The following is a 17,483-nucleotide window of genomic DNA, read 5'->3' on the forward strand; positions in this document are numbered from 1 at the left end:
GGAAGAGAGAGCATTTTCTATGTTAATTAGTTATAAATCTGAAGAAGGGAAGTATGTAAAATGCATTCGCTGGGAATATATTTAGCTCTTTACTTTTTTGCATTAGTGTTAATCATGATATCTGAATCCAGACTCTCTTATTTGGTGGAGGTTATGAAGGGAAGTGATATAAAAAGACAAATACAGGCTACTAAATTATAACTTAACATTATTGCTATATTTTTATTCCCTTGTATGAAGTTAATTTGGGCTTTAAAAATAATAAATCTATTCACTGTTCTGTTACACACAGACTATACTTGTATACACTATGTATATACTATGTATATAGGAAAATACTGTTTTTGTGAGAAAGATTATGTGTTACATCTTATGAAACTTCAATGAGATATTGAACATTCTCGTTTAGAAGAAAAGCATTGTAGGAAAAAAGTCTTATTTTTCTTTTTCTTTTTCTCTTGCAGTGGATCTGTACAATAAATAACATATCCAAACAAATATATTTAAGTGAAAATCCAGAGGTAATGTTTTTATTTATGATATCCAGATCTGGCAAAATCGAATACTTCTTTGGCTTACATGGCTTTTATTAATTATGTCTTAATCTCTCAAATTCTGTAATCTTGATTTGCCCTTGAATGGGTAGCTTTAACGTATCCATATGTGAGCATCTGGTCTTCTTAGATAAATTATTTCAAATGTAATGGAAATCTGTCAGCTAACAAATATTTACTGGGTATCAATGCTGGATTTAGCCTTGGGCTGAGCACCATGGATAAGGATACAGATGAATAAGAATAAGCTAGGGCTCTGCCCTCCAGGGGCCTCTGTGTATGGGAATACAAACATAACATTTAAGTAACATTTCATATAAAATAGTATATAATTGAAAGTATAGTAATGACTAGAAGCTTAAGATTTGAAAATGTTAAGATCAAATATGGACTTTAATTTTAGAGAAAACTGTGGAGATGATAGACTCCTGAGCTGGCCAAGATTTGTCCATATTTTGAGGATAAGAGAAGAAATTGCAGACGTGAGAATAAAAACAAAAGCACAAAGGCAGAAACGGTGTGTTTCTGAAACCAGTAGTATAATTGGAGTTCAAGTTTCTTGTTGGAGAATAATTGAAAGCTGAAATGTGCATACAAATCACCTGGGGATCTTGTTAAAATACATATTATATCTAGGGTTCGGGTATTCAGCCTGAACTCTGTTTTGCCACATACACTCTGAGTAGCAAGGGTATCAAGCCAGATGAACTTCCATGTAGGTGCAATCCAGATATACAGGCAGAACCCAGAGAACTGTGGAAGGAAACAAGTGGGTCCATACTACAGTGTAGTTGGGAAAAGACTTGGTTTAGGACAAGAGCTGTGTGTCCTCTGCCAGTCTTGGTGGGCCCAGTTGTGCTGTGAACCTGGCTGCCTCCAGGACACCGCAAGGCTATGCAGTACTGATAATTTGAGTTGAGGCAGAACAGGGCTGATTTCTTTAGGAAGCCCTCACTTTTTTAAGTCTTAAACTGTTGTTGGATAATAGTTGACTAGACAGGGGTGTCTGGGAACATGTAGGAGACCATTACAATAATTAAGGGATGAGCTCGGGGTCTGGACACCCTGGTAACTAAGAGAAGAGAGAAGAAATGATACATTGTAGAAACAGGTAAAAAGACATTGACTAGAGTAGTTACTAACTGACCAATATAAAGGATGAAGGAGATGAATTAAAGATGATTTGCAGGTTTTAAGCTCAAGTGAATGGAAGAACAATTTGAAGAGTTCTGTTTTTATCATAATGGCTTTGAAATGCCACCCAAGACACCTAGGACTTAGATTCCTGGGAACAAGTTTTGAATAAAGAAACAATATCTCATGATCTCCAAAATATTAGTAACTTCTATTAGTTGTATAATAATTTTATGAGCCTAATCTGAGAAAATTAGTGCTAATTGTAGAGAAGCCTTTTGCTTGTAGTAATTAGATCTGTTGCCAGTCTAGCTTTTCCTTTCTGTTATGCTACTTGGGAGCAACAAAAAATTAAAATGGAAGTTGGATGATCTGTTAATACCTAGGGAATACATGGTGAATACAGTGTTTGCATTTGAATAATTCAGGGTTATCTTACTTTCCCACAAGTTATCAGAACTCTAAATTTTAAGTAGTATTTTCCAGATTATCCAGAATTACTTTATCTGTGTTTAATGAGAGGAGAAATTCTGATCAACTTGTAGCATTGTCGTGATATTTTTGCTAACTATAAGACACAGAAATGCAAAAATGTTAAGTGACGATGGGGTTCCTGGGTGGCTCAGTCGGTTAAGCATTTGCCTTCCGCTCGGATCATGATCTCACGGTTCGTGGGTTCGAGCCCCACGTCGGGCTCTCTGTTGTCAGTGCAGAGTCTGCTTTGGATCCTCTGTCCCCCTCTTTCTGCCTGAATAAGTAAACTTAAAAAATTTTTTTAAATGTTACATGATATTTTTTCTAATGCAAATACTATTTTATGTAGCCAGTGTTTGAAATATGAAGTTTAAAAATATTTCTTATAGGAAGCTTTCTTTCACATTTTGGTCCAAAAATGATAACTTCATCAGTTAATAAATATGTAGATGTTTCTGAGCGTAAATATATTTTGGAAGATCATGAAAACACTCAGCTGTATAGTTATGAAAAATTTTAATAGTTTTGATATTTTGTGCTTGTTTCCTACTCTTAAATTTATTTATTTAGCAAATGTGTTGAGTACCCATATACTAGATGCTGTATTAGGTCTAACAATACAAACCTTAGTCTAGAAAATCTGGTAGTTAAATATTTAAAGACCTAGGTCTGTAAGAAGTAAGAGGAAGCTTATTATGTTATAAAGTTAATTATGTGTCTTAATATTAAGATGGAATGTGGAACTACTTTAGTAACTCCAATTTGCATTTTAAGTGTTACTCAAGAGCATTCTGACAATTCAGAGTTCTGTTCAAACTTTTGGTTTTCTTGCTTTACTAATTCTAGTCCTTTTTAAAAAACAAAATAGGAAATTGCTGCACGAGTAAATCAGTCAGCTTTGGAAGCGGTCACTCCTTCCCCATCTTTCCAGCAGAGGCATGAAAGTCTGCGCCCGGCAGGGTGAGTTACCAGACTTTTGGTTATTTAAAACTGTATGGGCTATTGGGGCGCCTGGGTGGCTCAGTCAGTTAGGTGTCCAACTCTTGGTTGGCTCAGATCATGATCTCACAGTTCATGAGATGAAGCCCTACACTGTGCTCTGTACTGACAGTGCGCAGCCTGCTTGCTATTCTCTCTCTCCCTCTTTCTCTCTCTCTCTCTCTCTCTCTCTCTCCCTCCTCCCCTGCTCACCTGCTCGTTCTCTCTCAAAAATAAGTAGATAAACTTCAAAAAAAAAGTCTTAAAACTATATGGGCTATTGAAAGTGTTAGCAAAACACTTTGATTTTAGTAGTGCTACTTACGGTAGTACGAAATATCCCCCCCAGACATAGAAAGTGTATTTTCAAATTGGTAAATTTACCAGCAAGAATGCTAAATAAAAAAGATTCCAAATTTTTCTAGTGTTTATCTCTAGAGTGAGGTCATTTATGTTTTTGAATTTAGTCATTGGAAAGAAAGAAGTCTGTTATTAAATAAGTAGCTGTGATTGTATTTATTGAAATTTGTTCTGTTCCTCTTACTGACATAAAATTGTATTTTCTGGGCACCTGGGTGGCTCAGTCAGTTAAGTGTCTGACTTTTGATCTCAGCTTGGGTTTTGATCCCAGAGTTGTGAGTTCGGGCCCCATGTTGGGCTCTGTTGGGTATGAAGCCTACTTAAAAAAAAAAAAGTTTCTCATAGTTTGTATTTAATTTCCAAAAAAGAAAACTAAATGCAATGCCTTCTGGTTTTCTTCTGTGCTTAGACAATCTCGGCCACCGACAGCTCGAACCAGCAGCTCAGGATCCTTGGGATCTGAGTCCACAAATTTGGCTGCCCTCTCTCTAGATTCTCTTGTTGCCCCAGACACTCCAATACAGTTTGACATCATTTCTCCTGTGTGTGAAGATCAGCCTGGCCAGGCAAAAGCCTTTGGCCAGGGAGGCAGGTGGGTGATGGCATCACAGTGATACGGTTCTATGGTCTATAAGGTTTATGATTCCATTTTTACACAGTGTGTCTCACATATATATATCAGCTGTGTTGTACTTTCTAATTTTGGTAGTTGAGAAAGAATCATGTAGGTTTTTCTCTTTGTTTTCTGCCTCAAATAAGTGAAGGCAATTCAGTTTAAGAGAATTTTGTATTTTTTTTGAGATTACTTAATTTTGAATTATTTATCTGCTTCTGGTATTTGCTCTTAAAATTGCAGAAGAAAGCTAACAGTCCATTCTTTAGGTCACGACAATATTTCAGAAATTCTTGAGGGGCGCCTGGGTGGGCTCAATCGATTAAGTGCCCGACTTCAGCTAAGGTCATAGTCTTGTGGTTTGGGTCCCACGTTGGTCTCTCTGCTGTGAGCACAGAGCTTGCTTCGGATCCTCTGTCTCCCTCTCCCTCTGTGCCTCCCCCAACTCTCTCTCTTTCTCTCTCAAAAAATAAAAATAAACATTAAAAAAAAAAAGGAAAAATATCATCTTGAGTCAGAGTAAGAAATCTCCTGGGGCACCTGGGTGGCTCAGTTGGTTAAGTGTCCGACTTCGGCTCAGGTCATGATCTCACAGTCCATGAGTTCGAGCCCTGTGTTGGGCTCTGTGCTGACAGCTCAGAGCCTGGAGCCTGTTTCAGATTCTGTGTCTCCCTCTCTCTCTGCCCCTCCCCCACTCATGCTCTGTCTCTCTCTCAAAAATAAAAATAAACATTAAAAAAAAAATCTCCAGGAAGGCACTAAATTCATGTTATGAATCATTAATAAATCATCTTTTGTTTATATAATGAGAAATATCAAATCTGTTAAAAAAATTTGTTTTTGGCTCTGGGATGAAGGAAATGTGACTTAAGGCAAATTTATTTAAGTAGGTTGGACACCTCATACATTGATTTGGATATACATGGCTATGACCAAGAAAAAATTTTTGTTTGATCATAGAAATCTACTTAGGATTTGGTAGAATAGGTCAGACATGTATTATGGAGATCAATTTCATGTTATCTTAATGCCAATGTTATTTAAAACAACTTAGCTCTCTGTTTGTTTATAAAACCTATTTTCAGTTGTACTTTTCTTCCTTCATTGTGGGTGTGCCAAGAACCAAGCACCCTTAGGGGAGGTAGCTTCATCCCTACTTAGCTTTTCTTCTTGCATTCCATTACATATGCCTTCAGAAATACAGGTTTAAAATTTAAAAATGTTCAAGTTAGCATAGTTAACTTGCAACATGTAATAAAGGACCTAAAAAGAGGTTTTTAAAATCCCAGGAAATCCTTGGCATTTTTCTCAGGTAGCTAAAATTGAAGCTAAATCGGCTGTTCCTTTCCCCCTTTATTTGAATTCAAGGTTTTCACAACATGGTTTATTAGGATGTTGGGGTGTGTGTGTGTCTGTCTATAGTTCATCCACATCTTCTAGAATGCAGCAGCTTTGAGTTCAGCCTGCTAAGTGTGAAGGTAGAGGCCTTTGTCAGAGGAAGGTGGTCATCAGTAGTGTACCTTGACAGGCTCGGGCATTTTAGAGCTTTATAAAAAAATGTGTGTACAAGTTTTTGTGACTCTTAGTTTTTAACTCCAGTTTCAATGATTGAGGTTTCTTCCATATGGCTCATGGTAACTGACCATTGGTTCATAAATTTTTTAAAAACTTTTCAGGCGCACAAATCCATTTGGAGAATCTGGAGGAGGTACAAAATCTGAAACTGAAGGTAAAACAGATGTGCAGTATTCTTATATCTTAAAAATTCTCTGGTAAACTGTGTGAAGGATTTGTTTTTATTTATTCTGATGTATGCTGTTTTAATGGTACATTTACTTCATAGCTTTCTTTTTGCTCATAGTACACTCAAAGCAACAGAACTTAATCAGGCTTAAAGATTTCATTAAAATTCTAGAATATCATACTTTTGACCTTGTAGTCAAATTCTCAATGCAGAAGCTGTCCTTTAAGTTTTTCCTAGCAGTTCATGTTTTCTTCTGCTAACTGGAGCATGACTTTTTTTTCTTTTTGCAGTAACTATTTATTTTGATACATTTCAAGCTTACAGCAAAGGTATAAGAATAGTACAAGAACCACCTATTGTTGAAGCAGAACCTTTTGCTGTTTGAATTTGAGACCTTAATTTTCTTATAACATGAACACTGTAGTTAGGAGTAATTTGTAAATACTTCTACTAGGTTGTATTTTTTACTACAAAATCTAAAAGGTGACAGTGTGTTTTATTCTTAGGAAGAGATATGTGGAATTTAGAAATATATAATGTATCTTGTTCTTTTGTAGATTCTATTCTTCATCAGTTATTTATTGTCCGATTCCTTGGTTCCATGGAGGTGAAATCAGATGACAATCCAGATGTTGTTTATGAAACAATGCGGCAAATTTTAGCTGCCCGGGCCATCCATAACATCTTTCGTATGACAGAGTCACATTTATTAGTCACTTGTGATTGTTTAAAGTAAGTAATGACCTTCCCCTTAAAAAACTGTGCAAAAAATGGGGCGCCTGGGTGGCTCAGTCGGTTAAGCATCCGACTTCAGCTCAGGTCATGATCTCGCTGTTTGGGAGTTTGAGTTCTGCGTCGGGCTCTGTGCTGACAGCTCGGAGTCTGGAACCTGCTTTGGGTTCTGCGTCTCCCTCTTTCTCTGCCCCTCCCCTGCTCTTGCTCTGTCTCTCTCTGTCTCTCAAAAATGAATAAATGTAAAAAAAAAAAAAACTGTACGAAAAGTTTAATTTCAGCCTAATTAAAATGTTTTCCAAAATTTTAATTATAGGTTAATTGATCCACAGACACAAGTTACAAGGCTCACGGTGAGTTCGGCATGTTTAAAGCTTTATTGGAAATCCTTCTGTGCACATACACATGTGTATCTTTATAATAATTCTGAACCTATATATTGAAATATGGTAGTAATTATGATTGGCTAAGTTATAATTAAGCTGATGGTGGACATCTTCCCCTATAAAGTTATAATTGAACATTCCATGCAACTTAAAGAATTGTGCAATCTGCTGTGATACTTAGGTTTTCTTAGGATATGATATATGCTGCCTGGTTAAGGGATAAACACAGGAGGAATTAAAAGGTGAACATGATTGAGTTTATAGTTATCTAGGTTGAAATAGTTGCAAGTATATGCTCTTATTTAATCATTTAATAATATAGAGCATTTTTTTTATTCTATTGGTTATTGTAAAATGTGTAAATGACTAATAAATTCAGCATTCAACAACCTCTTATTCTGCCTGGTAATCCAAACCAAATATGACATTTTTGTTCTTGGATTGCCACGTTGTTAAAAAAAAAAAATTGGCTCTAATGTTCTGTTTATGATATAACTTAGTAATTGAGTTTGTTATATATAAGAGTGCAGTTGTAAGTGTTTGAAAAATCTCATGTTTGCTTCTGATGTTTTCTTTGGCAGTTTCCATTACCCAGTGTAGTTTTGTATGCTACACACCAGGAAAATAAAAGGCTTTTTGGATTTGTTCTTCGGACATCAGGGGGCAGAAGTGAAAGTAATCTGTCATCAGTCTGCTACATATTTGAATCAAACAATGAGGGGGAAAAGGTATACATGGCCTTTCAAAATGTGTTTAGGTTGTGAAATATATATCATAGTCAAAGTTCTTAGTAAGATTTCTGGAAAAAAACTCCCAAAGTTGGCCTGCTTCAGCACAGTTGTTTGACCAAAGCCTGTTGCTCTGAAGGTATCTGAGCCGATATGTTGGGCCTTCTGACTTACAGACCTGTGTCTTCCCTGGCCATTGAGGGCTAGTGCAGTCTTCTGGCCTCATTCCCTTACTCGGGGACTGCAGTATATTCCCGCAATCACCTTTTTCCAGATGTCTTCAGCTTAGAACAGCATCTGCATCTGCTTAGTTCTCTGCAAACCTTAGCATCTCAGTAATGAATTTGAGATAACCGGAAGGTGGGTGTGTGAAAGAGGCGAGACGCAGCAGTGGAAACTCAGACTCTGAAGAAAATACACAGGTGCTTCGTTTGGGGACTGAAACATTCTTAAATCAGGTTTTGTCTGAAGCAGTGTGTTATAATGAGTTGTAAATCTAGTTGCACCAGCCATTTGGATACTTGAAATTATTACTTTGAATGAGAACTGGCTGAGTTTTTCCTGTTTTTTCCCCTTTTAGATTTGTGATTCTGTTGGACTGGCAAAACAGATAGCTTTGCATGCAGAACTGGTAAGAATCTAAGATACTTATTAATTATCCAAGAATGTTATCTAAAGTAATATAAGATCTTTCATATTAGCAAGTAAATAAAATGATTTTGCTGTGTAAGGTTATCAGTGGATACTATTGCTGATGCAGTATTTAGAATTTGGATAAATGACTAAGAATGTATATTTTTAGTGTGCTTTCATGTAAATATAAAAATATGAAAAGGTTACAAAGGCCATATGAATTGAAAAGTCTAAAATTTAAAGTTGTTTCATATTTAATTCTTAGTTGTACTTATCTGTGTTTTAGGATCGTAGGGCATCAGAAAAACAAAAGGAAATAGAGAGGGTAAAAGAGAAACAACAGAAAGAACTCAGTAAACAAAAACAAATCGAAAAGGTATGTAGTCCTAGTATCTAGATCTTTTTTGATGTAATGTTTATGAAGTTTCCTTAATTCAGCACTGTGACTTCCAGGTTGGAATTTCCAAATGAAATTCTGTTTCTGCTTCCTCAGCCACTTCATAATCAGATGATTCATAGCGCAGCAGAAAAGGAAGACATCTGTTTTCTGATAGGATGTTTACGTTATAGTTACCGATGTGTCGTCGACTTGCTGTTTAGCAAACGTACCAGAACTTATATTTCCATATTCCAGCAAAGTTTGTTGCTATCAAAGCAGGTCTTTTGAGAGGCTGTGTGTATATAGACTTAACTGCCATTGCTGGAAGCTGTATTGGCCTCCAGGAATGAACATATATTTATGTAAATATTTAATGTTACCAGCAGTGTCAAATCATTGTCCATCCAACAGGATAATTTTAAGTTAGGCAAGTTTCAGAGCAAAATCTGGAGAATGCATTAGATGGTGATACATGAGATTGTCAGACCCAGATATGGGTGGTGGCAGTAGCAACAGAAAAGAGAAATTTGCGGGATACTTAATGAGCACAGATCAGCAGGAATTGGGAATTGATTGGACTTATGGACAAAGGAGAGGGACGTGACGATGACACTGAAGTTGAGGCTTCCTTGCTAGGTTAGGCTGAGGAGGGCAACGGCTGATTTAGCAAGGTAAGTTGGACAGAGAGGTGGAAGGGAAGGGCTGTGGAGTGATCCATTGTGAGCCTTTTCGTGTGGTATGTAGTGAAAGATAACGATGGTCTGAATGTTGTTAGCCATAGAAATGGAGAAGAGGGAAATGTTGGCTTTTACAGGATTTCTAAAATGGTGCCAAATTTCACTTTGGTGTTGCACTGGTTGTGTGTAGTCTTTGTTTTCAGTAAGTTGCCAGAATTATGCATACATGTTCATGACAGAAAGATTGAGCAGCTCTCAAGTACATATTTTAAATGCATAGTTTTGCATTTGATTGCAAACAAACTTAGTTTCTTTTCTGTCTTTTCTACTAGGACTTAGAAGAACAAAGTCGGTTGATAGCTGCTTCCAGTAGACCAAACCAAGCCAGTAGTGAGGGGCAGTTTGTTGTCCTTAGCAGTAGCCAGTCAGAAGAGAGTGATTTGGGAGAAGAAGGAAAGAAAAGAGAGTCAGAAGCATGAACTTATCCTTGCTTTTTGGTTGGTATTACCCCCCTTGGAATTTATTGACGGTTTCTGTGGTGAAATGGCACAAGGTAACAACTTTGTCGATATACCAAGGAGACTAAAGTTTATATTTACCTGTTTTAACTTCATTTTTTAAAATAAGATTGACCTTGACCACTTAGGTATGCACTGTTTTTTTTTTTTTCCTTAAAAACGATATACTATGCAGTAACATCAAATTCCACATGTCTAAAAGAAACCTGTTCATCTCCTTGAAGTAGATTGCTGAGGAATTAACACTTGTTCAAGCCTTTTTTCCTTCAAATTTTGAACTTCTTGCGTTGTAATTGGCTGTGACCATAAGAAACCATTATTCTTCAGCTTCAGATATTCATGGATATGCTTCCTCTTCTCGTTAGGAACATTTTTGCTGGCAGTGAGGAAGCTTTCAACTGAATCGGTTCAAAACCTTTATACAGAGAATTCTACAAGTTTGCAAATATTTTAACTATTAAATGTGCAATAGAACTTTTATAAAGTAATTAGAAAAAAGATTTTAGGCTTAAGGTTTCAAATTGTGGCAGGTGGTACTGTGATTTCAGGGCACTTTCTGGGATTGCTCACATTTCTCTGATGTATGACACCTGATGCCAGTGGGAAAGAAGCTTAAGTGTCTTCAGTTCAGGATTGATACAGCCCTTGGCATTTAATTATCTTATTCTTAGTTCTCAGGTTGGAACTTGAATTATTGCTGCAGAGCAGTAATGGTTAAAATAAGATTTTGGAATTTATTAAAAGGGATTTTTTTTGTTCAAGTACATTTTAGATTAGGACTTAAAATGTAAAGATATTGTTACAGGATAATACATCATATTTTCTGCATTGCGTGAAATAATTTTTATTGAAAATCAAGTGACATTTCAAAAGAAATTCTATAACGGTTGTTGCCTGCTTAAAGTAAAAATGCCCAGAGTTTAGTTTAGAAAATGTAATCTTTTAAATTTCAGACTGATATGCACAGTATTTTCATAATTCCATGTTTTGATAAAATACTGATCACCACTTTATATCCACAAAGGCAAATAACTAATATATGAGAATAGAATAATTTGCACTAGTTATTGTACATACTTCTACTCTTCAAATGTGTAAAAGGTCTAATTCTATGAAATATTGAAAGGAAATTGAATGTTCGGTATAAGAGAGTTGACCAAGGAAGGATTTTAGCCTAGTGCCAAGGTTAAATGATACTTCCCTGCTGCCTCCCTCTATGTCAAAACTTGATTTTTTTTCTTTACTCAGATTTTTAACATTGCTGATAGAAATTATGTTCCTTTGTTTCACGTGTAAAACTATATAGAGACAGGTTAATTATATTGAGTAAAATAGTCACATAACTAAAATTTTCAAGAGATTTGCCAGCCACTAAGACTAATTTTACAAGGGGAAAAGCCCTTTGTTCTTTGATATAGTCGTGTTAGTCCTGAATTTAGAAGCAGCATCTGTTTTAGCTCTCACAATATAGTGTGGCTGTTTCACATGGTGTGCACCCTGTTTTCTGTGGAATGGAATAATTATACATAGGATCATGATATTCTTTTTATTCATGTGCCAAATGGGAATAATGATTACTTGATCATTATTTTGAAGCCTTATGTTACCAAAACAGATAGTAAAAAAGTAGAAATTTACAGAATACTTTCTGAAGACAGTTGATTTTGTGCTTGCTAAATGGGAATGCTTTCTTGATAGTTTGTGTGTCATTCCTTTGGTAGAAGTCAAAATTTCTGTTGTCAGCACTTGATTTAGCCATGGTAGGTCTGGCTTTTAACCCTTCTGAGAATTAGTAAACTCTCTGTTTCATTAAGTCTTTTGTTTATACTATTCAGTTGTTGCCTCGCTTGGTTCAGATGAAACTTGTCACCCTACAAAGAAGGTGGTTAGCATTAGGGGCAGTTTTACGAGGCTGGCGCTTTGCACGGTAACTAAGTGCTGCCCTTTGTTAGTACTCTGGGTCAAAGTGAAGGCTAAAGTTAAAGGCACTGTCAGACTTAGGTAGTTCCTTTTAAGTCATGTTTTGATAGGAATTTCCTTAATAATACACCTGTGTCCACAGATCAGACCAAAGAGCATTCCAACACCAAATCGAAGTTATTATGTGGGATTAACAATTTTAGATATTTCAACTTTTGTTCCATTGCTGTAGAACTATGTGAACTATTCCATACTACAGATATTTAAGCATCAATTTTAAGAAACTTTCCTTTTTGTTTGATGAAGGCTGCCCATGGGTTTCTGCATAATGTTAAAGCTGATCTTGGTCTGTTACCCTTTGAAATCCCTTCTGGCTCTTGGATGCTTTGGTGGTGATTGAATTAGAATTTGGGATAGCTTTCTCAGATTCATACTTATGTTTGATGGTTTTTAGAAATTAACAAAACTGATTCTTTAAAAGAAAAGAAACTAAGTCTACCTAATTCAGCTATGCATTCTGCTACCTATACAAACAGTACTTTTATAACTATGGTAATGAAATCAGTAGACAGGAAACTATTGCTTCTCCCTTTCAAAATTTTAAAAACTTGCTAACAAGGGACTGGACAAAGTTCCCAAGGCCAGTCTTGTTTTTGCTATTTCTACAATGACTAGTATGTGTTTAATTTCAAAAGAATTCTCAGGCTCTAGGGGTGGTAAAATGACGTTACCTTTATGCTTGGGAAAAGGGGAGTAGGGTATGCGTAACACATTACATAACATATAATCCTGTGTGGTAAAGGCATCTGACGTTAATTTTGAGTTACATGTAGGAGCTACAAATATTTAAGATTTGAATCTTATTATAAATGCTGATAGACCCCAAGATCCCATGTATTGCAAAACCTTCTGCTACCTGAATTAATTAATAAAATGAAAATACTAACATTGGTTTTGACAACGACCTCCTAGCATTCAAACTGTACTTAAAATATTCAAACACACTGATTGTAGCAAGCAAGGCTTTCATTTTATTTTTTAGCAAGTTTGACTTACTCTTCTTTCATGAGATTTTGTTCTACATTAATGACACACATTGAAACTGGAACTATACGACACTTTTAAACTAGTCTCTTGTGGCTTGTACTCATGTAATTTACTTCAGTTAATATGAGAACTGGGGATTAAGTTATAACTAATGTGCAAAACTGCTTTGTATATTTGGTGATTTTGTAATGTTAAGTGAATTGGTTAATTCTTATCTCACTGATACTATTAATCATGCATATATACAATTAAAAATCATGCTACATTTCCTTTTAGAATTGAATTTGAAGAACTCAATTTTTATGTAATGGTGGTATACGTGTGGGGTGGAGAGCTTATTTTTTTGTCAAAGTAGGTATTCTCTGACAAGGCTTCAGGAACTATGCTGTTAGAAGATTTTTAAAGTATAATAAAGTCCATGATTTTTGTATAGTCTTTTTTGTATGAGGTATTTGATATATACTCAGTTTTATTTCTCTAACTCCAAATGATGCTTATGAAACAAATGGACTTTTTCTTAATATGTTATGACACTACAGTTACACATCTAGGCCCATTGCAATTCCATAATAGCTAAAACGAAAAAAAGCGGTCACTTACTGGGACATAACACTAATTCATCACTAGTGACTTCTTTCCTTTAGAAAAATAGATGTTTCAGGAATTACCCCTAGACATGTTACAGACAACATATACCTGCTATATTCAAAGAAACAATTTAAAGGCACAGGATACTGTGTACACCAGGTTAAGTGAGCTTGATGTGTAATTTTAATACTAATGCATATTCATCCCATGTGCTCTTTATACTTTCCTATAGCACTTACCAAGTTCTTTTCTTCCATTGGGAGTATCTGTTTTAATTCGTTTTGAGTTTTATAAAATGTATATACTTTTAGAAGGTCCAGGAAGTAGATAAAACTAACTTTAGAATTATGTATCTATGTGCATGTATATCGTAAATATATTTGTATATTGACATATCTATAATCCGCTACTCACTTAAAACAGACACCACAATTTGATTAAAAAAATAAAAATTATTCATGCCAGCTAATTTTGCAAGTTTGAATGTGAAAATCATATCATTAAAAGTAACTTTAAGTCTGTGCTTACTGAATGTATAGCCATGAATCTCCACATCAGAAAGAAATTCTCTAACTTCAGTTTCCCTGAGATGACTATATTATGCAAAAAAAAAAAGTATACTAACACTAAACATACAAATAACAAGGCTATAGTTGACTGGGCCTGTGGTGAAAATGAACATCATCCTACCCATCACTCTGTTCTTGTTGATGTGCTATCGAAATGCTACACAGGTGTGGCTGAATGCATGTCTCTTCACTTTCCTCACTTTCCAAGTACAGAAACCTGTACTTACCTTCACAGAATATACAGAAATCAAAATTTAACCTACATTCTATAACTGCTTTTATCACGTTTCTAAGAAGGAGGTTTACAGCAGTATAGGTCTATGTCAAGAAGCAAGAAAAATCTCAAAACAGCCTAACCTTACACCTAAAGGAGTTAAAGAACAAAACAAAGCAGCAGAAGGAAGGAAATAATAATGATTAGACCAGAAATAAATGAATTGGAACAAAAACTAGATCACTGAAACCAGGAGCTGGTTCTTCTTTGAAAAGATCAACAAAATTGATAAACCTCTAGCCAGACTCATTAAAAAAAATAATTAAAATCAAAGAGAAGAAATAACCAATACCACAGAAATACAATTGTAAGAATATTATAAAAAATTATATGCTGATAAATTAGAAAACCTAGGAGAAATAAATTCCTAGAAACATAATTTTACATAAAGCAGGAAGAAATAGAAAATTTGAACAGACCAATTACCAGCAAAGAAACTGCGTTAGTAATAACAACTTCCAACAAACAAAAGTCCAGGACCAGATGGCTCCACAGGTGAATTCTACCAAACGTTTGAGAGTTAATATCTACTCTAATCAAACTATTCCAAAAAATAGAAGAGAAAGGAAAACTTGCCAATTCATTCTATGAGGTCAGTATCACACTGATACCAAAACCAGATAAAAGACACCACCAAAAAAGTGAACTATGGGCCAGTATCTCTGATGAACATAGATGCAGAAATCCTCAACAAAATACTAGCATACAGAACCCAACAATACATTAAAAAAATCGTCATAATCAAGTGGGATTTATTCCTAGGATGCAAGCGTGGTTCAATATTCACAAATCAATCAACATGATACATCGGTAAGAAAGGATAAAAGTCATATCTCAATAGATGCAGAAAAAGCATTTGACAAAGTATGACATCCATTCATGATAAAAAAAAAAAAAAACCCTCTACAAAGTAGGTCTAGAGGAAACATACCTCAACATAATAAAGGCCAAATATGAAAAATCCACAGTGAACTTCACATTCAGTGGGGAAAAACCAAGAGCTTTTCCCCAAGGTCAGGAACAAGACAATGATGTACAGTGTCCCCACTTCTATTCAACATAGTACTAAAGTCCTAGCCACAGCACTTAGACAACAAAAAGAAATAAAAGGCATCCAAATTGGTAAAGAAGAAGTAAAACGTTCACTATTTGCAGATATATATAGAAAACCCTAAAGACTCCAGCAAAAGACTACTAGAACTGATAAATGAATTTAGTAAAGTCGCGGGAAGCAAAATCAACGTACAGAAATCTGTTGCATTCCTATGTGCTAATAATGAAGCAACAGTAAGTGAAATTAAAAGAAAAAGAGGCAAAGAAACATACTCTTAACTATAGACAACAAACTGATGGTTACCAGAGGGGATTTGGGTGCAGGGATGGGTTAAATAGGTGATGGGGATTAAGGAGTGCACTTGTGATGAGCATTGGGTTTGGCAGTGTTGAATCACTAAATCCTACATGTGAAACTAATATTACACTATACGTTAACTAACTGGAATTTTAATAAAAGCTTTTTAAAAATCCTCCCATTTGTAATTGCACCAAAAATAACAAACTATTTAGATACAAACTTAACCAAAGAGACGAAAGACCTGTACTCTGAAAACTATAAAACACTGATGAGAGAAATTGAGGATGACACAAAGAAATGGAAAGACATACCATGCTCATGGATTGGAAGAACAAATATTGTTAAAATCTCTATACTACCTAAAGCAATCTACAGATTTAATGCAACTGCTATCACAATACTAACAGCATATTTCACGAAACTAGAACAAACCTAAAATTTGTATGGAATCACAGAAGACCTTGAATAGTCAAAGCTGTCTTGAAAAAACTGGAGGAATCACAGCTTCAGGCTTCAAGTTACCTTATAAAGCTATAGTAATCAAAACAGTATGGTACTGGCATAAAAATAGACACATAGCTCCATGGAACAGAATAGAAAACCCAGAAATAAACCTACAATCTTATGGCCAATTAATCTTTGTTTTTTAATCTCTGACAAAGGAGGCAAGAATATACAATGGGGAAAAATCTCTTCAACAAATGGTATTGGGAAAACTGGACCACGTTCTTACACCATACACAAATAAAATGGATTAAGGACCTAAATGTGAGACCTGAAACTATAAAAATCCCAGAAGAGAGCACAGGTAGTAAGCAATGTCTCTGACATCATCCATAGCTACATTTTTCTAGATATGTCCCTGGAGGCAAGGGAAATCAAAGCAAAAAGATACTATTAGGGTTACATCAAAATAAAAGTCTTCTGCACAGCGAAGGAAACAAACTGTCAAAACAAAAAGGCATCCAACCTACTGAATGAATGGGAGAAGATATTTGCAAATGACATATCTGATAAAGGGTTGTTCTCAAAATATATAAAGAACTGATACAACTCAACACCCAGGAAACAATCCAATTAAACAATGGGCAGAAGATATGAATAGACATTTCTCCAAAGAAGACCTGCAGATGGCCAATAAACATGAAAAGATGCTCAACATCATCATCAGGGAGATGTAACTCGAAACTACAATGTGATAATCTCACACCTGTCAGAATGGCTATATTGAAAAAACACAAGAAACAAGTGTTGGCAAAGATGTGGAAAGAAAGGAATCCTTGTACAGTGTTGGTGGGAATGCAAACTGATGTAGTCACTTTGGAAAACAGTACGGAGTTTCCTCAAAAAGTTAAAAATAGAACTACCATATGATCCAGTAATCACACTACTGGGTATTACCCCCAAAATACAAGAACACTAATTCAAAATGATACATGCACCCCTGTTTATTGCAGCATTATTTACAATAGCCAAATTATGGAAGCAGCCCAAGTGTCCACTAATAGAAGAATGGATAAAGAAGTGGTATTCATACACAATGGAATATTATTTAGCCATAAAAAAGAAATGAAATCTTGCCATTTGCAATAACATGGATGGATCTAGAGAGTATAATGCTAAGCGAAGTAAGTCAGAGAAAAATACCATATGATTTCACTCATATGTGGAATTTATGAAAAAAACAAATGAACATAGGGAAAGAGAAGTGAATCAAGAAACAGACTCTGAACTGTAGAGAACAAACTGATGGTTACCAGAGGGGATGTCAGTGAGGAGATGAATGAAACAGGTGATAAGGATTAAGGAGTGCACTTTTGA

The 17,483-nt window shown here is 35.4% G+C and overlaps 1 protein-coding gene across 6 annotated transcripts in view; it reads left to right on the top strand.

Annotated features, from left to right (window-relative positions):
• APPL1 (adaptor protein, phosphotyrosine interacting with PH domain and leucine zipper 1) overlaps positions 1–17,483 on the top strand; it is a 54,275-nt gene that overhangs the window by 23,616 nt on the left and 13,176 nt on the right. For 3 of the 6 annotated variants that reach the window (XM_049640749.1, XM_049640753.1, XM_049640750.1), the window contains 10 exons: positions 465–521; positions 3,031–3,122; positions 3,910–4,092; positions 5,790–5,842; positions 6,415–6,589; positions 6,906–6,942; positions 7,557–7,703; positions 8,284–8,334; positions 8,623–8,712; positions 9,725–15,223. In XM_049640749.1, the coding sequence (XP_049496706.1) occupies positions 465–521; positions 3,031–3,122; positions 3,910–4,092; positions 5,790–5,842; positions 6,415–6,589; positions 6,906–6,942; positions 7,557–7,703; positions 8,284–8,334; positions 8,623–8,712; positions 9,725–9,871 (1,032 nt within the window). In that variant the 3' untranslated portion in view covers positions 9,872–15,223. Of the gene's footprint in view, positions 1–464; positions 522–3,030; positions 3,123–3,909; positions 4,093–5,789; positions 5,843–6,414; positions 6,590–6,905; positions 6,943–7,556; positions 7,704–8,283; positions 8,335–8,622; positions 8,713–9,724; positions 15,224–17,483 lie in introns of those variants that run through there. The other 3 variants (XM_049640751.1, XM_049640752.1, XM_049640754.1) reach the window with 3 other exon arrangements.

The sequence above is a fragment of the Panthera uncia genome, chromosome A2 (assembly GCF_023721935.1).
Source record: "Panthera uncia isolate 11264 chromosome A2, Puncia_PCG_1.0, whole genome shotgun sequence".
NCBI lineage: Eukaryota > Metazoa > Chordata > Mammalia > Carnivora > Felidae > Panthera > Panthera uncia.